The following is a 26419-nucleotide window of genomic DNA, read 5'->3' on the forward strand; positions in this document are numbered from 1 at the left end:
AACAGAGGACAGGAGAGACATGGAGAGGTGCACCAAACTGACCCTGCAGGGCAGGCATCAGGGTTTGCAGCAGCACAATACACCACACAGGGCATGCAGGACGGGAGTGCAGCACAACAATCCATAGAAAGCAAGAGGGAGGGGACAGGACCATGCACATGGACAACAGAGAACAGAGGGGCAAGAGGCAATGGTAGCTAGCTGACCATAATTGACAGACAGGAGAGAAGGCTGCAGCATAACAGACCATAAAGGGCAGGAGGGACGGATCAGGGGCATTACAATGGAACAGACAAGCCATGAGGGAGGGAGTAGGGGTCTGCACATGTAAACAGAGGGCTGGGGGCAAGGGGGCAGGGCAGGAGCAGCAAGATGGCCATGGAGGTCAGGCAGGATGGGCACTAGAAGCAAGACACAACATGAAGAGCAACAGTGAGACTGTGATGGCATACACACAGACCATGGAGGGAAGGTGGGAGGGGGTCAGGGGCAGCTAACTGACCACACAGGGAAGGTGGGAGGGGCCATGGCAGCACAGAAGACCATGCATGGCAAGTGGGAGGGTTAGTGGCAGCACAATGGCTATGATGGGCAAGAAGGAGGGTGCAGGGGCATGCACAAAGGACGATGGAGGATAGAAGGGAGGGTCAGGACCTGTGCACAGACAAGAAAGTTCAGGGGAAGGGGCCTCACAACAGACCACACGGGGCAGGCAGGAGGAGCAGTTGCAGCACAACAGACCAGGGAGGGCAGAAGGGTGTGGCAGTACAATGGACCATGTAGGACAGGAGGAAGAGGATAGAGGCATGGCATGTGGACAGGCAGGGTGGAGGTGGCAGAGACAGGTTACAGTCATCTGACAATGCTAGGCAGGTGGGAGGGGAGTGGCAGCTCAACAGAACACTCAGAGTAGATAGGAGTGGCAGGTCCATGGGACATGGTGGGCAAAAAGGATGGAGCAGGGGCATGCACAAAGACATCGGAGGGCAGGGGGAAGGAGAATAGGGGCAGCAAGCTAAGCACAGAGTTTAAGCAGGAGGTCAATGATGGGGCATAGAATTGGGCAATGGAGGGCAGGAGGAGTGGACTGGTACATCATACTAAATTGAGGGCAGTGGCAGCACATCAGACCATGCATGGCAGGAGGGAGGAGGCTAGTCCATGGATTCACACAACAGAGGATAGGGAGGAGGGGGATGGGGCAGCAAGCTAACTGTTCAGAGAAGGCGGGTATTAGAAACTTTATTGTTTTTAAAACATTTTGTCTGTGCAAACTACTTAAAATATGAACAAGTATGCAGCATAATCTCACTTTTATTCAGGAAGAAGAAGACGTTAGTGACTGTGACTCCGGGCTCACTTGGCAAAAACACCTCCTGACCCTCCACCCCCTATCGCAAAATGTAATGCCCGTGAAAAGGGTAGGTGAACACAGTGTTATATAGAACATAGTCCTGAGAGCACGATTGAAAATGAAAACTAGATATAGTGTATGGTATAAACTATGCACCAAAAAGTGTGATATAAGATGAACCAGGCGTGAAATATAATATGCAATACATTGTGCGCAATGACAGATTAATTGGAGAGCGCGAGATAGCACAGGCACTAGCGTGTGCTATGCGATATGCGCCTTGGAGTGTAATATGCACAGGGCAGTGTTGTGTAACCTAACTAGTCTCTAAAGTTGTAATATAAAATATGTGCTGGGGAGTGTAACGTTGCATATGCACTGTGACAAAGATATGGATCCCAAATTGTAATATGTATGGCATAGCACTGTGCGTTATAACATAGGCATCGAGGAAGGCACGTTAGATGGGGCAATATAACCCGTGCGAAGACAAGTGTGGCATGACATTTTCACGGGGTGGTGTTACAGTGCACATGGGCTAGAGAGTGTCATAGCATATGCACTAGCTAGTGGAATACAATACAGAGGTGTGTGGCACTCGGCAGGCAATGGTGGGTGTAACACAGCATTGGGCTCTGTCAGGAGCGCGCTGTGACTCGCAAGTGATGTTCGTCCCCTTTCCAGAGAGTAAAATAAAAAGTATTACACATCCGGCAGTGGATGTGTGTTTTATTAACTGTGAGGGGGGTTTCTTGCATAGTTTTGGTCAAATTTTTGTCGAATCCCCTTTGAATGGCTTGGTGTGCATGTGTATTAAATGTGCCCGTCAATAGCTACCCATGTTTGTATAAATAAACGACAAGGGTGTCTACCGGGATTAGGCACGGTAGAGCATCAGACATGTCAGAGCTTCACTAGTGGTGTAAATACATTCCACGTGGATTAATTGCATGCATAGTCGCCTTTTAATGAATATCACGCAAATCGTCATGGTGATAGGTACGTACGGTTTGTCCAGCATGTCCTAGGTGTGTCTATAAATATATATTTTTTAAAAATAATAAAAAACAGTGGCCGGCCCTGGGGATTGGGGTCAAAAAAATATAATTAGGAGACAGGCCCTGGGGGATGGGGTCATCAGGGCCAATAAATTAGAATAAGAAGGGGAACCACACAGCCCCCCTTCTTAAAAAAATAAAATAAATAAAAGACTGGCATCGTGCCGGAGGCCATGCCCCCTCCATGCAGCACTCTGCAAACGCGCCCCCAACAGGCATCTCCAGTATGCGCCAGGGAGCTGCGCTGCAGACAGGTGTTCTGAGGCCAAGCCCCTTTTTACACCTCTCTGCAACGCAGCTCTGTGGCGCTTACTGGAGGTACCTAGTGGTCTAGTGTGACCCTAGGGACCCTTAGGATTCAAGGGGACTTAATCTCTCAACTTAGAACAGCCACAGGGCGCGTTTACACAGTGGTGAAGGGAGGGGACGGGGCCTGAGGTGACGTGTGCAAACACGCACCATGGCACGTTTTAAATTGGGGATATAATTTCCCTTCAATACTGAGGGCCCCTGGGGGCTAACTAGCCCACCAAGTGCTTCCAGTAAGCGCCACTGAGCTGCATTGCAGAGAGGTGGTCCAGGCCGTGCCACTTTTTACACCTCTCTGCAACGCAGCTCTGTGGCACTTACTGGAGGTACCTAGTGGGCTAGTTGGACCCTAGGGACCCTCAGGACTCAAATGAACTTAATCTCCCAACTAAAAACGGACACAGGGCGTGTTTACACAATGGTGAAAGGAGGGGACGGGGCCTGAGTTAACGTGTGCAAAAACGCCCTGTGGCCTGTTTTAAGAGGTAGTTTTAATCCCCATGCCCTATTATATACTAGGGGCTTATAGAGGAGGTAAGGCTAATCACAGGGGGACCCCAACGCATAATGTTCCCTAGTGTATGTAGGTGTTTTCACTGTATTCTAAGTGTCTTTTAACATAGCACTGGCTCTAGGACTGGTTAGTCAGACTCAGTTACCACCAGTATCCGTCTGAAAAAGTTGAGGGTACAGGATGATTTTGCAACATCTGCTCTTCTTTTTGTTCTTTCTGCACGTTATCCTTCTTCCTGCACTTATCTTCGTATTTGAGGACTTCTGTTGCTTCTTTCTGCACTTCTTTTGTTTCTTTCTGTGCATTTTTTCTTCTTTCTTCACATGTCCTATCTCTGTAGGCATAGTTAGAAATTAGCATTTAAAAAACCTTTGAAATTAACAGAAAAAACCATAGGTTTCAGGCACGTTATAGTTAGGAATTAGCATTTAAAAAACCTCAGAAATTCACTGAAAAAACCATAGGTTTCAGGGGTGTTATAGTTAGCTGGGCTTTTCACTTGTACAAAACCATTGAAATTCCCCCGTTATAGTTAGTTCAGCTAACTATAACTCGCGCGCCCGCAATGCACTGCTGATGACGTCACATATTACATCACTCATGACATGGTCAGTGACATCACTCATGACATCACTGATGACATCTCAAATGACATCACTGATGACATCACTGATGACATCATCCTTGTGATAGAGTGGCAGACCTCCTCTCACCCTAATATAACCTTTGATACACACATTCAAAAATAGAGACTAAAATTTTCAAAACAATGGACATACCAATACCAGTTACAACAACCTCTTCAGTAATTCTAAGATCCACATACACATCCACTCATTCACCAACAGTCCAATACAGTCACTCATACATGTACTCACTCATCATATGTACTCATACACCTATACATCCTGTTACACAATGCCACTCATCCATAGTTACTCACACACATAGTCACTCATGCTAATAAAGAATCAAACATACATTTACTTGCATATACAGTTATACACACACCACCACACTTACTTCTACGGAAACTTACACATACTTAGTCTTTTAAACAATCACTTATAGAAACACATACTTATTCATACAGGAACTCTTTCAATCTCTCACTCTCACATATACTCACATATATACACCAATAGTCACATATACTAGTTTAAAACATATGTAGTTACTCATAAAGACACTAATGAGACAGTCATTCACTCACTAACACACCCATACACACACTCATCCACCCATACAGTCCTGCACACATACTGTGTTCAACACATACAAACAGTGAGTCACTCATTCATGCACCTATGCACTACGTAATACCCCCACCGAACCATGCAGACACTCAGACTGATACTCAAAAAACCAACTAATAACCTATAAAGACACCCATGTAGCTACTCACCAACCCATGCAGCCACTTATACACAAAGTGAGAGACTGATACAGATATTTACATATTTAAACATTACTCACTAAGCCATGTATTCACTATGATACACTTAATCAGTCAGTTACACAATCAATTTTTCAAAAACAAATCATCCATTTAGACACTTATATACCCATTTATTCTTCCATCGACCTTGAGATATACATATATAAAACATATTTAATTTTCAGAATAACACACATTCACTGGATGATGTCATCAGTGATGTCATCAGTGATGTCATTTGAGATGTCATCAGTGATGTCATGAGTGATGTCACTGACCATGTCATGAGTGATGTAATATGTGACGTCATCAGCAGTGCATTGCGGGCGCGCGAGTTATAGTTAGCTGAACTAACTATAACGGGGGAATTTCAATGGTTTTGTACAAGTGAAAAGCCCAGCTAACTATAACACCCCTGAAACCTATGGTTTTTTCAGTGAATATATATGTATATATATATATATATATATATATATATGTGTGTGTGTATATGTGTGTATATATGTGTGTGTGTATATGTGTATATATAGGGATGAGAGCTAATACAGCGGACAGTGGCCCATCCATGGTCTTTTTATTGGGACAGAAATTAGTGCACCATACATGGCTTAATTACGGGACTCTGAGTACCATGATGCCTTGGGCCAACTGACCCGCCCATCTGGGGGCGTATATAGGCTTCTATGGACCAAGACCGGAGCACGTATTCACAAACGCGACTGCCTTTGAAGAAGAGGGATGATCCTCGAAACACGTCAGGCGTATCGCGTGCATGACTGTCTGATTGAAACTGCCTAATACGTCTTGCTCATACCCTGAATTAAAAGGCTTGCCACCTTGGTCTGTTTTCGAGTGCTCTCAATCGAGGGGGAACGGCAAAAGGAGCTTACATATATGTATGTATGAAATCCAAATTGCTCCTTCTGTTTTGCTCGGACCCAAGGGAGTTGGCGCACACTCCGGCGGAGCACGACGGAAATTAATGTTCCACAACAGTTCAAGTATTGTGCGCTCTCAATGCCAAAAGAATCCACGAAAAAGCGGTGAAAGAGTGTTTATTCACAACGCGTTTCAACTTAACAAAGTCTTGATCACGTGAATATATGTATGTATATATTACCTACTGGCGGTCGCCAGTAGGTAGTTATAGTTAGGACCCTCTTTCCATAGGAAAACCGCAACATTCTATTTGGAATAACTTTTGCGCAGGTCGACGAATCCTCGCGAAATTTTCAAAATAGGTGGGGCGCTACGCTCCGCTCCTACCCTGAAAGTCTCGGGGGGATTCGTCAAGCGGGGGCTGAGAAAAAAGGGGGGTCCCAAAACGCGTTTTTCCCATGCATTTTTCCATAGGACCTTTAGACACAGCTACAGCCCGAACGGCTGAACAGAGTTACTTGAAATTTGGCAGACAGGTAGTCTACAGGTCAAGGAAGTGCCTTTTGTAGGTTTGGTGTAAATCTGTTTGGTAGATCCTGAGAAAATTGCATTTAAATCAATATATATATCTGTGGCAGCGCTCCGTGCGCTTACCGTAAGCTTACCGTACGCGTACGGTGCCGTGCGCGAGCGCGATTCTGATTGGCTGTTAGATCTTAGTAAACATTCGAATCGGTCGAAACCAGGAAGCTGCGTCCGCCATTTTCTCTCTCGCACTCTGAGGGGTGGACGAATAACAATGGAAAAAACATGTAAAGGGGCTGTTTAGACAACTCCTGACCACCTAGCCTTCATGAAGGTGTCCCCAAAAGATCCACCAAGGCCAAAAAAGCAATTTTAAATTTTTTTGAAAAATCGCCGATTACGCTTACTGTACGTGTACGGTAAAATTAAATAAAAAAAAAAATAATACCCAAACTTTCCTCACCCCGTGTGCAAATGTTGCCCGAAGGACACCATTTGTGCATGGCATATATACAAACATTTATGGTAATCTAAAAGATTTCCTTTCACAACGAAGCGCATAATATGTCCTCCATGTGCGCACGGTGCGCGAAGCGCATAGTGCGTACATGGCCCATCCAGCGTAACGTGGGCACGCGGTGCGCGTAGCGCACCGCGTGCCCACCGTGCGTGCATGGCACTAACTGCATAAAGTGGGCGCGCGGTGCGCGAAGCGCACCGTGCGCGCACAGAACGAACTGCGTTAAGTGGGCGCGCACGCCGCGAATGGCGTAAAGTAACTTAGCATTTAAAAAACCGTACAAATTCACTGAAAAAACCATAGGTTTCACACACGTTATAGTTAGGAATTAGCATTTAAAAAACCTTGCAAATTCACTGAAAAAACCATAGGTTTCACACATGTTATAGTTAGCTGGACATTTTACTGATAAAAAACCAATGAAATTCCCCCGTTATAGTTAGTGCAGGCAACTATAACTCACGCGACCGCAATCCTCTGCTGATGACATATGTGTCTTTATGAAAAAAAAATATTTGTAATATATGTATAGCTAAAATTTAATGGAAGAAGACATGGGCAAATAATTGTCTAAATACAGTATTAGCATCAGCAGAGGATTGCGGTCGCATGAGTTATAGTTGCCTGCACTAACTATAACGGGGGAATTTCATTGGTTTTTTATCAGTAAAATGTCCAGCTAACTATAACATGTGTGAAACCTATGGTTTTTTCAGTGAATAGATATATATATATATTCACTGAAAAAACCATAGGTTTCACACATGTTATAGTTAGCGGAAATTTTACTGATAAAAAACCAATGAAATTCCCCCGTTATAGTTAGTGCAGGCAACTATAACTCACGCGACCGCAATCCTCTGCTGATGCTAATACTGTATTTAGACACTTATTTGCCCATGTCTTCTTCCATACATTTTTAGCTATACATATATTACAAATATTTTTTTTTCATAAAGACACATATGTCATCAGCAGAAGATTGCGGTCGCGTGAGTTATAGTTGCCTGCACTAACTATAACGGGGGAATTTCATTGGTTTTTTATCAGTAAAATTTCCGCTAACTATAACATGTGTGAAACCTATGGTTTTTTCAGTGAATTTGCAAGGTTTTTTAAATGCTAATTCCTAACTATAACGTGTGTGAAACCTATGGTTTTTTCAGTGAATTTGTACGGTTTTTTAAATGCTAAGTTACTTTACGCCATTCGTGGCGTGCGCGCCCACTTAATGCAGTTCGTTCCGTGCGCGCACGGTGCGCTTCGCGCACTGTGCGCGCACAGTGAGCACGCGGTGCGCTTCGCGCACCGCGCGCCCACTTTACGCAGTTAGTGCCGTGCACGCACGGTGGGCACGCGGTGCGATGACAAAGCAAGAAAGCACGTCAACAAATCTGTTTCTGCTTTCCTCCGTGACTATGGTATGGGTGCCATTTACCACAACAACTTGCGTTATGACATGCAAGACATTTATAGAGGAGATGGTGTGCACTTCAATGATGAAGGGAACAGAGTCTTCCTCTTGAACCTTAGACTCTGCATCGGTACTTACTTGTAGGTACCACTAAAAAATCATTTCATAAACACAACGGCTCTTTTTAGAGCCCCCTAATATCTAAACACTTAAATCTGATTTTCATTTTTTTTTTTTTTTTTTTTCTACCGTACGCTTACCGTAAGCTTACCGTACGCGTACCCCGTGATTTTTTTTAAAATCAATAAATGTTTTCTTTGTACTTTACAGTCCTTCTTTGACCCCCTCACAAATGTAAGGGGGTCTGTAACTCTCCTCATTGCCCCCTTTTCTTGTTTTCACTCTTTTTTTTCTGAGTGAAATACACAAAATGGCGGCCGCCGCTTCCTGGTTTCGGCCGATTCGAATGTTTACTAAGATCTAAGAGCCAATCAGAATCGCGCTCGCGCACGCTACCGTACGCTTACGGTAAGCGTACGGTAAGCGTACCGTAAGCGGGCTCAGATATATATATTGATTTAAAGGCTATTTTCTCAGAATCTACTGAACAGATTTACACCAAACCTACAAAAGGCACTTCCTTGACCTAGGGACTACCTCTCTGCCAAATTTCGAGTAATTCTGTTCAGCCGTTCGGGCTGTAGCTCGTTCTAAAGGTCCTATGGAAAAATGCATGGGGAAAACGCGTTTTGGGACCCCCCTTTTATCTCAGCCCCCGCTTGACGGATCCCCCCGAGACTTTCAGGGTAGGAGCGGAGCGTAGCGCCCCACCTATTTTGAGAAATTCGCGAGGATTCATCGACCGGCGCCAAAGTTATTCAAAATAGAATGTTGAGGTTTTCCTATGGAAAAGGGGTCCTAACTATAACTACCTACTGGCGACCGCCAGTAGGTAATAAAACATATTTATACTTTACAGAAACACAAAGTCACTGGATGATGTTATCATCAGTGATGTCATTCGAGATGTTATCAGTGATGTCACTGACCATGTCATGAATGATGTAATATGTGATGTCATCAGCATTGCAAGGGTGTGAGTTATAGTTAGCTCAAGAAACTATAACAGCCGAATTTCTCTGGTTTTGTACAAGTGAAATGTCCAACTAACTATAACGTCCCTGAAACCTATGGTTTTTTCAGTAAATTTGAAAGGTTTTTTAAATGGTCATTTCGATCTATAACGTCTCTGAAACCTTTATTTTTTTCAGTGAATTTCAAAGGTTTTTTAAATGCTAATTTCTAACTATAATGTCCCTGAAACCTATGTGGTTTTTTAAAATGCTAATTTTTAACTATAACATCCCTAAAACCTATGGTTTTTTTCAGTGAATATCTAAGGTTTTTTAAATGCTAATTTCTAACTATGTCTGCAGAGGTAGGATATGTGGAGAAAGAGGAAGAAAGACCCAGAAAGAAGCAATAGAAATGCAGAAAGAGGCAACAGAAGTCCAGAAAGACAAAGAAAGGTACAGAAACAAGCAAGAGATATGCAGAAAGAACCAACAGAGGTGCAGAAAGAGGCCTTGTTGCAAAGTCATCCTGTGCCCCCAACTTATTGCTGACGGGTACTGGTTAAGGGTGGGCGTAGTTCGCGAAGTAGCACTTCGCGAAGCTACGCAAAGTGAAGTTCGCACTACGCGAGCTACGCGTAGCACTTCGCGAACTGCGTAGTAACATGTTCGCACTGTGCAAGATGTTGTTTTCAATGATTGCACAGTGCGGACAAGCAACCGGCACTGTGCAATCATTGAAAATGGCATCTTGCACAGTGCGAGCTGTAGTTTTCTGCTGCTCGAGTAGATTTTTACTCGAGCGGCAGCTTTCTCAACGCGAACTGGTAGTTTCTCATCGCGAGCGGTCGCGAGCATACGCGACCCCTCGCAATGAGAAACCTGACCTCCTCGCGTTGGGAATCTCGCCGGGAGGTTTATTTTCCATGCTCGCGATCGCGAACAAGGAAAAAGTCTCGCCAGGATGTCATTTTGCTTGCTCGCGGTCGCTTGAGGACCGCGAGCAAGCAAAAAATGACCGCAGCACTACGCAACACTACGCTACGCGTGTTCGCACTGTGCTACGTGCAGTTCGCGTAGTGCGAAGTAGCGCGAACTTCGCAAACTACGCGAGCGTAGCGTAGTGCTTCGCCCAGGCCTAGTACTGGTGGTAACTGACTCTGACTAACCAGGCCTAGAGCCAGTGCTATGCTAAAAGACACTTAGAATACAGTGAAAACCCCTACATTCACAAGGGTACACTATGGGTTGGGGTACCTCTATGATTGGGATGAAAGGCCCTAGTACATAATAGGGCAGTTGGATTAAAACTACCTCTAAGTCAGAGGTGCAGAAAAATGCTTCTTTAACTAGTAGTCACGTTTGCAGAGTGGTAGAGAAAGGGTGCTGGGCCTCCGACCAGCCCACAGGAAATCCAATGCGTATGACTTACAGGAGGTACCAGGAGGGCTCCTTGGCCCCCAAACTCCCTCAGGAGTAAAGTGGACTTCATCCCCCATCCTGTAGTCTGCCAGGAGGTGCGTTTTCAGAGTGGTGGAGAAAGGGGGCATGGCCTCCGAAGACGTCTTAGCAATCCTACTCTGTTGGATGTACTGGAGGTAACAAGAGGGGTAGTTGGCTCCCACGGACATTGTTGGGGGCCAACTACCCCTCCTATTACCTCCAGTAAGTCCCACACAGCAGGATTGCTAAGTTTTCATAACAGGCCATGCCCCCTTTGCCCACCACTCTGCAAACGCGCTCCCTGGTGCACTCTTTAATGGGGATTTGAGTCCCCTTCACTGCTGGGGTTTCTTAGGAGCCAACTAGCCTACCTCTTACGTCCAGTAAGCCCCACACACTGGGATTGCTGAGAGGTAGACACAGGCCATGCCGCCTTTCTCTACCACGCTGCAAATGTGCCTCCTGGCGCTCTTGGTTGGGGGATGAAGCCCCCTTTTCTCATGAGGGTCCCTGGGGGCCTACTAGCCCACCAGGTACCTCCAGTAAGCCCCACACAGCAGGATTGCTGAGAGTGTTCGGAGGCCATGCCCACTTTTTTATACCACTCTGCAAATGCGGCTCCTGGTGCACTGCTGCTTGGGGGATGAAGTCCACTTGTGTCCTGAGGACACAAGAGAACCTCATTGCACCACCAGCAGTGCACCAACAGGAGTGTTTGCAGAGTGGTGCTAAAAGGGGCATAGCCTCAAACCACCTCTCTGCAATCTAGCTGTGTGGCGCTTATGGAGGTACCTGGTGGGTTAGTTGGCCCTCAGGGACCCTCAGTATTTAAGGGGACTTAATTCCCCAACTTAGAACCACCAGGGGGTGTTTTTCAGAGTGGTGCAGGGAGGGGGGCGGGGCCTCAAGCAAGATACGTTTTTTTTTTGTTAGAAGGGGGGCTGTGTGCCCCTCCTTCTTTCAATCTGTTTTGGGCCCTGAGGACCCCATCCACCAGGGCCTGCACATTTAAAAAAAAACAGAAGGGGGGCCGCACGCCTGCCCTCCTGAGGCCAATTTCGGCCCCGAGGACCCCATCCCCCGGGGCATGGCCAGCCTTCTTTTTTTATAAATAAATCTTAGAGGGAGGCCGCATGGCCGGACTTTCATTTAAGAAAAAAAATAATAATAATTAAAGGGGAGGGTGGCTGAGTGGCCCTCCTCCCCTGGGCCACTTCTGGACCAGGGGCCCCATCCCCGGGGCCGGCCCTCAACTTGGGGACCGTGGGGGAGCCCCAATGCCCCCACGGTCCCTGCCAGATTCCCGCCTCCTGCGAGAGACAGCATTGCTTTTTGGCAAGGGAGCTGCTAACATGCAGCTCCACTTGCTGAAAAGCAATTCTGCTTTGTTTCGTTGAAGCTTTTTTTGTGTATTGTTTATCATTTATTGGGAGAGGGGGCTGCCTAGCCCTTCTTCCCTGGCAGATGTTTGCTATGTAGGCCCCATCCCCTGAGGCCAGGCCTTTTTGTAATGTGAGATGTCATCAATGAAGTCACTGACCATGTCATGAGTGATGTAATATGTGAGGTCATAAGCAGTGCATTGTGGGGCGTAAGTTATAGTTAGCTCAGGTAACTATAACTGCCACATTTCAGTGGTTTTAGTATGAGTGAAATCTGAGCCCAACTACAACATCCCTGTAAAATTTGTTTTTTAGCGAAAAAATATATATTTATATTATACATATTTATATACACATATATACACACACAGACACACATATATATATATGTTCATATATAAAACAAAGTACAGTTTTGTACATTTTACATCAGAAAACCCTATGGTTTAGGAAAAATCATAACATCCACACACAAACTTCTAATATCTAGATTACAAACTCTGGTCACCTACAGCTTGTCTCAGCTTGGATGGAATATGGTGGGCCGACAGCAGTTGTGCATTTTAATATGAGATTTTATTTTCCTGCCCCCTCTTAGTTGACTACTCAAATGTAAAGCAAACACACAACTAATTGAATAATTTAGTGCATTTTTCTTGTATTCATGTCATATTAAAATTTTTGAAATGTGAATTTTGTGATAGTTTGCTTGAAAAGACTTGCATATTACTTGAATTGAATGTTATATAACTATAATACATAGATGTTGAGAGAAACCATGAAATCAGTCATGGTATTTGATGAAGTAATGTAGTAGTTGCTAACTAGGATTTTAAAGCACTGTAATTTATAACCTATCCCTCAGTCACTCAACTCATTCCCTCCAAAAGAAATACAGGGTTGAGTGTAATTGGCATCGACTCTGCCCCTTAGCTTCCAACTGCTTATACCCATTTGTTGTAATTGAATGAACATTGTAATGCATTCTGAGTGCCTGTTTCTTCTGTCTTTCATCTACAGAAGCTGGAGGGTGGTCTCCCCTATTTTCAAATAGGTATCAATGGCTCCAAATTGATCTGGGAGAAAGGACTGAAATCACAGCCATTGCCACACAAGGGAGATATGGAAGTTCAGACTGGGTGACAAGCTACCTCTTAATGTTTAGTGACACTGGAAGGAATTGGAAGCAGTATCGTCAAGAAGAAAACATATGGGTAAGTGATACACTGAATGAGCTAGAGTGTGTTAGAAGGTTCAATGCAGAAGTTTTTGTAAATTTAAAATGTTGACACCATCTTATACAGCTTAACACTGACATTTGTATCATTAGGAATTGGCCTGCTAATTACCACAATTCGTGAAAATATTGACTTTTAAAGTTTGAATCTAGAAAATCATGCTTAGGACAGAACAGTTTTTAATTGGTGGAATTCCTCTCTGTGTCCTAGAACATCTAGCGTTACACAAACACTGCTTGAGCAGTTGAGCTATATTGTATTTAAGAATTGATCAGGCCATTGCTTCTGTTGCCAGTTTACGTTTCATCATATAATCTGTATGTGCCAATTCAAGGACCAAATTAATACACCAGGAGATATCTTCTATCAGGCAAGACTAGCAGATATGTCCTGAAAGACATTACACTCATAATATAGGATCAATGCTATTTCATTTCTAAACAAAAAAACTGTATGGAATATACCACCATGTCTAAAAAAAGATCTTTAATAAAAGGGACTATATAAAGTAGCAGTCTTTTTAATGAGTTCAACTCCTGAGTAGTTGGTTTCTTTGTATCTGTGCTTAGGAGACTTTTATCTATTGTCACACAAAGGTCATTATTTGGGATACATATAAAAAAGGGGTTATTATGAGAATCAGTGACTGACCTTTTTTTAATATCTTTTATGGGAGTACCCAGTTATTGCTTTAAGCATTTTCTATCCATCCTTCCATCTGCCTGTCAATATTTGTAGACACACACACATATTTACAATTCCTCATGGAAGTAGTATAGTCAAATTTTGCCCTCTACATTTTGGAATATACCTTTTTAGAAGTACACTGGTGCGGGGTCACCCTTTTGTCCATGGGTTCAAAAATCAAGAAAGTAGAGATCAGCACTGGAGTAGGAATAAATAACAAGTTTATTAAATCACTCATGAGTGGAGACCTCGCCCACACAGCACTCTTAAGTGCTGGAGGAGGTAGTACACTGAAGTCACAGAACACAGGTCTTTTATACAGGTGTTCTGCTCAATAAGCATGTGAACAGAAATAGGGAGAACAAGTTTTGGAAATAGTTTTCAGCAAACAAAGGCAGATGAATAACCACTTGGTCAGCAAATAGGTGGGGGAGCAGGAGTGCTTATGGCAGCAGTAAATGATTGACAGTTAGCAGGTGTACTGGCAGCTACAAACTCTCAGCACGTACATTGCTTTTAGCCGAGTCAGAAAGTCAACAAAAATAGATAGCATGGGCAGAAAAAGACGAGCAGCACAGGACGGGAGAATTAAGAAGGAATGGAAATGGACACCACAGCCAAAATGGCTGCAGCTTATGCCAAGTAAATTATTACACGTTTTCTACAACACCACTCCAATGTAGATAGGAATCTTCTAAACATCCTAATGTTTTAATGTATGTGGCTACATTGCACCGAAAAGGGTATTTCTTAGATTGTAACAAATAATTATTTAAACCTCATGTAATCATAATTAAGAATCAACTGGTGTGTTAACATATAGAGAAGGCAAATTATACGAAAGGCACAAATGCAGCCATTTCAGAAATGGTGTCTGCACACGGGTGGGGTTGACTACTGTCGACCTAGTTTAATTTAAGAAGTACGTTTATGGCACTTGAGAAAGACTTCAGATAACCTATCGATTGTTGGCTGCTAATTATTGCATCTGCTCAGTGATTACTTGTAAGTAATGTTTTTGTGGCACATAGGTGAACAATCACACCACATAGGAAGAGAAAAATATATAATGTGTTGTAGTCTTGCCTTGAACTAAAATCTTTTCTAAAATCAATAGGCACAGTGTCTGACAATGAAACACCGCTTTAATGGAAAGGCTTATCTATTTGATGCATTTTGTGTTGTGAGTAGTTGAGTTGTGGGGTCCATTTTAAGGAGAGACTGTTTGTGAAAGACTAATGCTTTGGGGCTGATTTATCAACTTTTTGCACAAATGGAAAGTCATAGAACGTGATGCAAACTGATATAAATTGTTGACAAAGTATGTTTTTTCCAGCACAATCATTTTTGTGCCAGAAAGTAGTTGTTAAAGTGATTCAAATAGCACCAGGAACTACTTTGCATTACTTTACATCAAAGGGGCTTCCCATTGGTGGTACGTAGGGATACCCATGCTATCACCCATGGATTTTGCAAAAATGACAGGCCATTGCATAAACAAAATACACCGTTTTGAGGCAGGCGCTAACAAGGGGAAACATTTCTATTTCTTCTAACTTTTTAATCATTGCATGTGTGTTGCAACTTACAGCAACACATACAATGTAGGGATTGCTCAAAAGTAAGTCTAAGCACAATATTTTGCATTTGAATGATACCCTCCCAGCACAAACTTCATTCTAGACATCACATACATATTTATTGCACTGTACTATGGTGCTAGGCAACCTGAAAGAGCACCGGGCTGGGCAACAGAGCATCAGCACCATATCATAGTAAATATGGCAAAGCCCTACTCTCTACGTCTAACAGAGCACAGTGCAGAAACTTTGTGTGCTCTCTTGAGTTATAACTGAGTAAATCACCCCCTTATGTTTCTGATCTTAGAGCACTGTCTGGGAATTTATGGGACTCTTCTTCTTCACTTGTTCTAGCACTCAGGACCTGACAAAGTAATAAGTACTGGTACTGATAGCATCCCAATTCATGGAGAATATGGAAGTGAAGAAGATGGGGTAATGCGCTATCTATGCTTCAAGCTTTTGATACCATAAAGCACCAGGTTTGTGTCCCCCTAAGCAATAATATCCTTCTCTTGTAGCTTTGACTTTAGGAGGCAGGCACACAGAGACGATTTAAGACATGGGCAAAGTGAGCAATTGCCCAGAGCCCACCTTCCAATGAGCCTTCTAAAAAGGTTAACCTTCTCTCTATATTACCTATTTGCCTATCTTAACCCCTCATTTTCTTCTCTGCCTATCTCTACCTCTGATGCTTTCTCTCTCAGTGCCGTCTAAAGGATTTTTGAACCCACAAGATTTTGTGTGACTTTATTGAAAGTGCAGCCTTTGATTAAGTATTGTTTGGTATCATGAAGACCTGAATTAATAGAAATTGGTAATACAATTCAAAGTTGTTCTGAATAGTGAGCCTATCGTGCCTTCCCAGTGAGCTCCAAGATTACACTGCAGTTATCAGTCTCCACAGCTAAGAAAATTAAGACTAAAGAAATGGGCATCACTTTCACATACCTCTCTTTAGCTCCCAGCTTTCAAATACCACCTAAAACATGTTCTTTCTTGTTAGTAGATAGACTAATATTACTGTTAGCAGTTCCATTTATGTTGCTCCAAAATTAATAGCCTCCAGTGCCTCAAAGTAGAGGACTCAGCCAATGGAATCCTACTCGCTAGTAGTAGCTTGAAAAGTCTCAGTCGATAAAGATCCTTGATGTTGGTCAAGATCTTTAGAAAAAGTAGATATAACATGCCATTAACATGTATGTTAGACCTTGCATCTTTTCTCCTGACTTTTTACTTTCTAACCTCATGTTTTTTACTTAGTTTTTGCAAGCTTGAGGACTCTGACCACTGCTGACCATTGCTAAAGGGCATTTGCTCTTATCTAAAATGTTGTGACAATTGGTTTATCCATGATTGGTACATTTGGTTCACTTATAAATCCCTAGTAAAGTGGTATACCCTAAACCAAGGACCTTTGAGCCAAATGCTACTAGTGGGCCTGCAGCACTGATTGTGCCACCCACAGAAGTAGCCTTTCAAACCTGTCTCAGGCACACTCCAGGGCTTGTGCGCACTGCTTACTGATACCTCAACTTTGCTTTTCCAACTACCTGCCAAGCCTACATATCAGTCACTCCAAAGGTAGGTAGCCCTTAGGGCAGGGTAAGAGGTAGGACATGTACCTTTTTGTTTGTCTCCACTACTGTGAGGCCTGCTCTACTTATGGGTTAACATTGGGAATTTCTTAAATGTCCTTTTTAAGTGTATTGCAGAGGAGTTGCTTTATGTTTTATATCATTGGATTGGTAATGACAGATCCTCTTTAGTGGTAAAATTGGATCTATTATTGCTAATCTAGAAATTCCACTTTTAGAAAGTGGACATTTCTGTGCTCTTAGCTCTCTTGTGGGCCTTACAGCCTGTCTCCAATACATGTCTGAGATGGAGTGACAGCTACACCTTGTGATTTCCCTCTAGACAGCTCCAGGACACTCAGCTGCATCTGCATCCATCTGCATACTGATGGGTCTTTCTGGGCAAGAGGGAGGGGAGGAGCTGGCACATACACCTGAATAGGTAGTGGCCTAGCCTCACACAAAACACTGATTTACCCCCCCCCCCACACAGATAGTCTGGCAGACAGTACTGGATTGAAAGGAGACCTGTGCACCACAAAGGCTTTGCTTTGTAGTTACCTCCACGTTAAGGATACATTTGGGTATACGTATTGGGTGTATTACCCCCTCTCACAAGTTCACTTTGGGGTCCTAAGGAGACTGTGCCAAGAGGAAGAGGAGCTGTGCTACAGGATGAACTGACCCTTTGCTAACTGCTTTGCTGTTTTGGCCTGCTGCTTGCTGATTGCTGGGCTACAGGAGGGAGTGGCACTTTGCTACCTGCTTTGCTGTGTTGGCCTGCTGACTCTGACCTGGGCATTGAGAAGAAGTGGGCCTGTTTTCTACAACCTTTTGCAACCTAAGTAACTCCAAAGGCTTGTTTGCTTGCCCCCTGTTCAGGAAATCTCAGGCCCATCAAAGATGTCATTCGCACAAATGGTCGATTCTAGGCTCTGCTAATCCTGAATCTGACTCTGCATGACTTGCCCTCAACCAGTCCTTGGCCTTCGCAGTGTGTCAGAAGTCACTTTTGGGCATCCACACACATTTGCAAGGCGCATTGATCAAGTACACTGTGTCTGCCTGCTCAAGCGCAGACTATCATGTTTGTCAATTCTGCCGTAGCAGGAGCCGAAGGCAGGCCAGTGCAACCCATTGCACTCTGCACGCATCAATGAAAGATGGGCACCTCCAGGTTTGTTTCTTTCTATGGCACTTTTGGCTGTGCTATCATTTTCTGTGCATGTTCTTTGCCTTAGCAAACTCAACAAATACTGTAGTATTGCATATTGTCTTCCAACCCGCTAAATGTTTCCAGAGTTGCTCTTCTATATAATGTATTTAACTTTAAATATGATCCCTCTCTTGTGCCACTTTCCAACCAGTGCCATCTCATTTCCTGTGTATCCCAGAACCCATTTCTCTTCTCTTCCTAACTTCCATTTCCCCAATGTGCCCCTTTTCTCTGCTTGTGCAAAATACATTTGCCCTCTTCCTTCTAGCTTCAGTCTTTCTGCTGTGCTACCTTCATTCCCGTTTGTATGCTTCATATTTTTTTCCCCATTCTTCTGTGCATCCTCTTCCCCCCTTGGCTGTGTTTTTCTCTGCCCACACTCTGCAGTGCTCTCTCTGCTCCCTCATGTTAAGTTCATTCCAGACCAATGTATCTCTCTGCTATCTTTGTTGCCTTGCTTGATCAAGATCACCAGCCAGGTGATCTGGGCCGGGTTCGTGCCGTAGTCTAAATCTATGCTCTCGCTCTCTGCCGCCTATATTTTGCAATGAGTTACATATAGTTAGGGGTATGGCTTCAAATCCCCGTTCCCCCAGGCTCCATCTGAACACACTGAAACCTAGCTTGGCCTTTCCCAAAAATATTCAACATGATTCCTGCGCCAACATGAAAACCAGCTCTGGTGATATTTAAAGCTAAGCTGATTTCAACATTACCTGTTAGCTTGTGGGTCAGAAGCCTTCGCAGGAAAGCTAAGCTCATTCCTGAATAACTCTCAATGCAAGACTTTCCACCTCATATTTCATCTTCCTCAACACACCACTTCTGCATAAATCCTTCTCGAATTTGGATTACAAGATCAAGAGATATTACAACAAGGGGCCTTTATAAAATACATGTGATCATTAAGAGAGGCCAGGCCGAGCTCACTAAGATCTCTCATCTGGAATGAGACTCAACAAGGCTGCAAAATTAACCACTGGGCTCACACCAGAAGCGAGACCCTAGAAGCACTGAATGCTCAACATTTCTCAGACGCAAACGTACCCTGCCACGCCTTTAAGCTTGCTGTGAACAAACAAATAAAATTAATATCATGGATTAAAGACAAGGAATCCTTCAACAACCACAAGCAATCATGGACTTGCACTAATTACATACAAATCACAGAACCCGCAAGTCTCTTTGAAACAATTAAAGGGTTCCATAATCTCAGATTTGAGGACTTTAGGTTTGGGCTATCCCCAACTAGAAATGCATTATCCGCATGGATTCCAACACTAACTTCATTGCTATGCAGACATGGGCAAGAAGAAACCCTCCTGCACATGTAGTGTACCTGCCCATGCTTACAATCTGAACATAGGAAGCTCCTACGCAATATCTTCAACAGCTATGGAATCAGGTCATGCTGTCAAGACCTTCTTTTCTGCTAACAAGGCCCGAGCACTCAGGTAATAGCCTGCTTGGCAAAGTTAATCGTACAAGGGGAGAAATTGGTCAACTGGGGGCCTAAAACACTATGACATCCAGGAGCATGCGCAAAAAAGCACATATGCTTGGACACATGCCCTGTTGCATGCTTTCAAGCACTTGGCATCTCAACTGTGCGGCATCTGCTCCTCTATGGATAATCTCTGCAACAACTTAATGTCAGCGATAGCGGCTACTCGCATAAACTATCAGATGGCAGTGAACATCCTGAATTTGCTTGAGTGTACATTAAATAGTCAGCCCACATCTGTATGTGTTCTGAGATGGAACTAAGACCCACAGCATTTGACGCAAGCCGTGTTGCACTTCTCATGCACTTAGCACTTTAACTAACTGACATCACATCATCAGTGGTTTTTGCCACTGCAGCTACTACTTCTGGGTATTATGCGTAAGCCTCGCTGCACTCGTCAAGAATTGATCTTCTAAGCCTGTGGCGTTGCGCTACTAAAGATCTTCCATTGCAAAGGCACAATGGCGATTGGTGCGCCCTGCAACAATTAATCTTTTAGCTTGTGGGGTTGTGCTATTACAGAACTTTCATTGAAACGGCAGAACGAAACCAGTGGTCACTGGAAAGCATAATTAGTTGCACATAGTCTCTTTAGTGCTTGCGGACATTTTGTACATCCTAGAAGAGATGTGATCAAACGCATTTTAAAAAACTCATTTTGACTTGGCGCTTGGCCTATGTATTTTTGCTTTTATCACTTATATTATGCTTTTATCAGTTTTTTCTTTTGTTTTTATGTGTACTACTTTTATCATATAAGGGTTTAATTAATTACACCATGATTAATACACTCATTTATTTTCCCTATACTATGCTTTTTAACTAGATACTAGAAACCATGCTTTCTGCCTTCTTCCCGATGCCCTGCTAAATGCTCAGGTCAAGGACAGGGTTTTAGGTGAGGTCCAAACCTACTTCATGTAAACATGTTTATTTATACATATGTGTCCTCACAAGTTAAGTTAATGGTTCACTGAAACGAGGTTAGGGTAGGTAGCCCCAAGTATACTGTATAAGTCTTTTGCAGACAACGCTGTCCTGAATTTATTAAGTCTAGAGACCATCTATGAGTACAAAGCACACTAAATGCTGTGTTTCGGGGTCTTTATGATCCTACTTACAACTCACAATGCTCTCACCTACTTTAGTGTATTCGTTCTGCATGTCTAAGTGATGGAAGCATCAACGCATTCAGAAGTAGCAATGTGGCCTGGATTTTTCCCTTGCTGCTATAGAGGTTCACCCAGAAAAGAAGGCGATAACAAATGGAAACCCGAACACTTAAGACAATATGGTACACATTGTATCATGAGATGACTAGCTCATAGTTTATCAAGAAATTAATGATACACAGCGAGAGGCAGATTGAAGAATGTTATCTGAATCTGGAGAAAAATTTTCATTAGCAGTAAGGTGGTGATGATCAACAAAGAGGAGCAGTTTTGGGATGGCTGTTGTATGGCCCTGAACTGACTTCAGAACATTTGGGAGAAGTCTGGAGCCACATAAAAATAATTGCAAGAATTCTAAAATTCATTCACATTTATTGTGCACATGTCAAGCAAGTTTCAAATTGAGGTTATAAGTCACCAAATAGAAGAAAATAGGCATGCTGTTCTTTAGATTCTGCCTTCATTGAACCAGTTATGCTGAGACAACAGTGTCCTGCCACTGTGAAGAAGAACTGACTGACCCAGTATGGATTTTTAAACTTACAAACTGCTCCAGACAAGTCTCCTTTCCAAGGACCGGTCTTTATGCTATAGTTTGTCGTACTTGCTCTGTATTTCATAGCTAGAATGTTTCTATAACAGCCCTGTATCAGCCCACACTCTTCTGGCCATTGCTGACATGTGCACTTCCCTCAGTCCTCTTTTATTTATATTTTATGTTTTTTAAATTGTACACTGTACTTTACAATTCTACCAAATACATTGCTGTGTTTGTGTATGAGGTGACTTGACTATAACTTTAATTTTCACAAACCACTGCGTGATCTCTGCAATTCTTTTACATTTTCTAAAACAGTTAAAGGTGATATTAAAAACCCACCCCATTCCCTCAACATATTAAAAACAAGCATTGTGAAAGCCAATAGGTCTGGCTGAAAATGCAAGTCTGGGCTACTGGTTTTGTCAATCTATATTTTAAAGGGAGGTGTGGGCTCTGAGAGCCCTGCACTTCTTTATCCATATGTTGGTAGAATAGTGAGGAAGAGCTAAATGCATAGATGGGCTAACTCCATTATTGAATTCACATTTAGTAACAGACTACAGTGTCACAGCTAACATAGTATAGTGACTGATTGCTCATGAGGATTGACTTCCTTGAATAGTGAAGGTTTAGAATAATACTATTAGTAGGAAAGAAAATAAATTAAGAACTATGGTGAATATTCTAAAGAAACAGAACTTGTAGTTTGCACATTTCAAGCCTTGTTAGTTTAACAGTTTGCTTGCAAAGTGCGAAAACAACATATTGCAAAGTATTGTGTGTGTAATAAAGTTCACCGAAGTTATCATAAAAGCCTACATTTATTCTAAAAAAAAATCTCGAACCAGACCAAATTTCCTGGAAATGCCAATAGCTCATCCATTGTGAAAAAAAGGAAAACTGATGATCCCCAAGATTTACTGCTTATTTCCTTGTTAGATGCTATGGGGATGTTTTTCTGTAAATTTTGATGGACAATATTTTTGACTGGGCGAACAGCTCTAATCTACTCCCTTTAAATCAAACTGGTTTCAGGCCAGGTTGCTCTGCAATATACAATTTTGTGGTGCTTAAATTATTAGTGAATGCAACTTTAAAAAAACACTTGACGCTATATGTCTGCTACACTGGTTACTCTTTGGTGTTCGATTAGGTCAACCACAAAAAAGCTTTGGAAAATATTAATGACATGGGGAATTGATCACTTTCAACTGTACTTCCTTGTGTTTTTACACCAAAACATTTGACAAGTGAACTTTCCAGGAGAATGATTTCGCGAAAAAGGTGAACCTTTAATGGCCTTAGACAGTCGTGCATACTGACTCCCGGACATATTTCCCTCTATATTTCTCATTGATTTTTAACCTTGACAAAGTTGAGGGTTTGCCGCCAAAGTCTGGCTGCAAACCCATCACTTACTTAGTATATGCAGACAACATCCTATTTTTTTCACAAACTCCATTTGGCCTGCAAATCACGCTACTAGAATTACAAGATTACAACAGAGTTAATGATTTAAAAATCAACATGGGGACTAAATTATATCCTTTGTCAAAACAACTACATTGCACAAGTAAATAAATAGGGTTTTTTAGGCCTAATAGTGGACAACAAATTAATTTAGTCTGATCATATCTTGAATAAGCAAAAGAAGGCAAATACTGTTGAGAAATAAATACAAATATTCTCTGCAATTTATAAAGAACGAGACATTGACCAGGCACTAAAAGTCTTTAATGTGAAGGTAATTTCCGTGCTAATATATGCATCTGTCATCTTTAATGACAAAATAATCGAAGGTCTGAATAAAATCTATATGAAGGAATCAGATCCTTACTGAATCCACGTTCATCTACGCCCCATAGCAAATTGCACCTTACACTATTGTTACCTTTACTATCTTCCCTCCGTGTAGGCGCTACTTTATATTTCGTCTGTGACTGGTTCTTGACCAAGGAAAGGTCCTTAAAATAGTTAATGCTCACTGAATTAACTCAAACCAATTCAGAGGATATGCTCCCAATCTTGCCCCGCAATATAATTGCAACTAAGAAAAATCTACCACCATTAATTAATTTAATAAAAGTCAGTCGGATCTAATCAAAATGAACTAATAAAGAACAGCTTTAGGTACAATAGTAGATTGAATGACTTTCTTCAATTACAGTCCTATAAACACGTGGATAACATTATTGATTCCTATTGTAGTCTCAAACAGGACTTCTCAACATCGTCTCTTGAGCCTGCCTGTAAAAATAAATATTGACGATTTCGTTTAATGTTCCTTCCAATAGTTCAATTTGGGGACGCATGGAATCCACAGTGTGCAACATCTAAAAGCATCAGAACAATTGACCAGGCTATTAAGTATTATTTCTCATCTAAAGATCATCGATTTATCGGAAAATTCACCAAGTTCTTAGAACCCTCCTATTCTGGTCTATTCATTTAGTCCGTCTTTAAGGAAGAATTGTCCTCCTTGATGTTTAATTTTATATTTGAATGTTCTTTTATTTCTTTGTGATCTATTACTGTAAAAAAATAATTCTATGCCATAAGTTAACTGCTACTATTATAATAGCCAATATTTAGATGGAATGTGGTGGAGAGATGCAAGAATTTGCATTCTCTATGTAAAGCACTAAAATCAGACCCAAACTGGGAGAGCCCTTTTTTAGTAATTCCTCACCTTCTACCAAGCTGTAATTGCCCAGAGAAAGCAGTATTTATCTGGTGTTTATATAAATGATAAGTGGCAGGGTTATTAAGTGCACAAAATGCGTGCTCCAAATTATCTAATTTGTTATTAACTGAGGTGCTCCAAGGATGAGAAGCGACCACAAACACTTCAATAGTAAAGACAAAACATCTCTGAATAATCATTCAAAGGTCTCATGAACACCAATTTGCGTCCAAAATTCAAAAGTCCAGCAGTAGTTGGTATTTCTATTCCCACTTTAATTTCAGTCTTCACATGCATCCAAACAACTCCAGCAGGTCTTGTAGCCAACACGTGTTTCGGCATTTGGTAAGCCAAACATTGACTTCAACAGGGCTACAAAAGAAAAATATGACCCTTCTTAGTGACACATTTCTGTCATAATAAGTAAGTCAAAACAAAATCTCTGTGTCAGCAGGTTCCTCTGTGTATGCTAGGAATGCATCATTGCCCATAAATACTTCACAATGGGTGCACCCCAAACAGAAAGCAAATAGAGAACTATAGGAAGATAAAATTAAATAAAACAAAAAATGTTCAGATTTTAGTCAGCTAAACAATGTTTATAGTGAAAAATACATCCACACCTTATCTCAGTGTCCCCAGCAAAGTGAGAACCAGAAGTCAAGCGTCTCATTATGTAATCACACCGCAGTGCCTGCAAATGCCCAAATAGCTACATCAATTTCATAAAGCGTCCATACTACTCACCTCTCAAAGTTGTAATCGTAAAATCTCAAACTTGGCATCTAATATAAGTTGCTAATATTTGAAAGAATCCTAGAATTAAAAGTAGAAAATAGCATGTAACCACATTCCAGTGTGCACTATAACCCTCTAAAATCTCATGTACTACTACTCCTATCTCACCAAATCGTATCATGTAACTATAGACGTATAAAAATAAGTACATCTCCCATTGAAAGTCTGTGGTATTTTATGAACAATTCATAAAATCACATGGTCACTCATGCACGTAATTCTCAATAGCACACGCCAATCTACCTCTAAGCCATATCTTACATTCAGCAACTCAGCAACTGAAGCCACACATTAAGTCCTGGGCATCAAGTGTTCCTATAGTTATATGGCTCAGAATTTCATATGGAGATACACTCATGTACTCCAATCGTTCACTAGTAATGTACACTGTCTTATGATCAACTCAAGTAGAAAAACCTGCTACAAAGCGCCACTCACAATGCACCTTTCTGCATTCCTCGTATACACAGTAAATGAAACATTCTAATCTGCATCTTATAAACGTGATGATGCGGGTGAGGCATAAGTCCCCTGATTAAAATATACTAGAACATATCCATATGTAACAGATCACTCACATAGCGTCTTATCTGAAACCGTCCTAAGTATGTGGAGTGTATTCCCAACACATATAATTTCTGGGTATGCTACTCCGATGCCATCTTGGTTGGGGTATTTATACCTCATTACATGGCTGTTGTATCAAAAATGGACAAAATTGCTTATAGCAAAATCCAATCTATCTAGCTACAAATAAACAAACACTATACATTATTCTTTCACCCATCCCATCCCAATCTATAACTTTTATACACATCTTAACTTCATTAGCGATGTCCAAGTAAAATACATTGGACAAAATTGTGTCATTCATGACTTTGCCAACATGGCGGCCGCTTTCCAGCTCGTAAACTCTTCCATACACTGCATGTGCAATAAGTAATATAACTACTCCAACTCGGGTATTACACACAATTCTCGTTGTGCTATGTAAGTATTCTCATGATAACAGACATAAAATAGTCTGATGGTTTTTCTTTCAGTATGGTGGCCATCTTAGAAGTGTAATGTTGCCTATAATTGAAATCGTCAACACAATATAACATGAATAAAGTAAAAGAATACCTATCTCTCATGCTACTTATTTTGCATCTACCATGTTTACATGAGGGGCACTGAGATATAACTCGATATCGAGCATGCCCAAGGACATCCGTATGCTCGCTCAAGTACTGGTCATCTGAAATTACCACATCACTCATTCATGACTCATTCAATATTCTATGAGGCAATAAGAAGGAAACATGCATTTACCTGATTTTACATCTCTCTTCTCTGTATCACAAATTATTTAACAAACATGCCCAACAAAATATGCATAGTACCCACTTAGTCACCGTCATAGTAGATAGGAAGGATAACCCCAAAATGGTAGCCATCTTCACTATATCATCCCTGTGTGTGCCACATCTCATCATTACTTTGAATTAAAATGGCATATTCCTCACAAC

At 42.0% G+C, this 26419-nt stretch overlaps 1 protein-coding gene across 2 annotated transcripts in view; it reads left to right on the top strand.

Annotated features, from left to right (window-relative positions):
- Positions 1-26419, top strand: part of CNTNAP4 (contactin associated protein family member 4) — a 1754782-nt gene that overhangs the window by 481600 nt on the left and 1246763 nt on the right. For both annotated transcript variants that reach the window (XM_085632834.1, XM_085632836.1), the window contains exon 3: positions 12930-13123. In XM_085632834.1, the coding sequence (XP_085488960.1) occupies positions 12930-13123 (194 nt within the window). The remainder of the gene's footprint in view (positions 1-12929; positions 13124-26419) is intronic.

This window comes from Triturus cristatus, chromosome 2_1 (genome assembly GCF_964204655.1).
Source record: "Triturus cristatus chromosome 2_1, aTriCri1.1, whole genome shotgun sequence".
In the NCBI taxonomy this organism is placed as follows: Eukaryota; Metazoa; Chordata; class Amphibia; order Caudata; family Salamandridae; genus Triturus; species Triturus cristatus.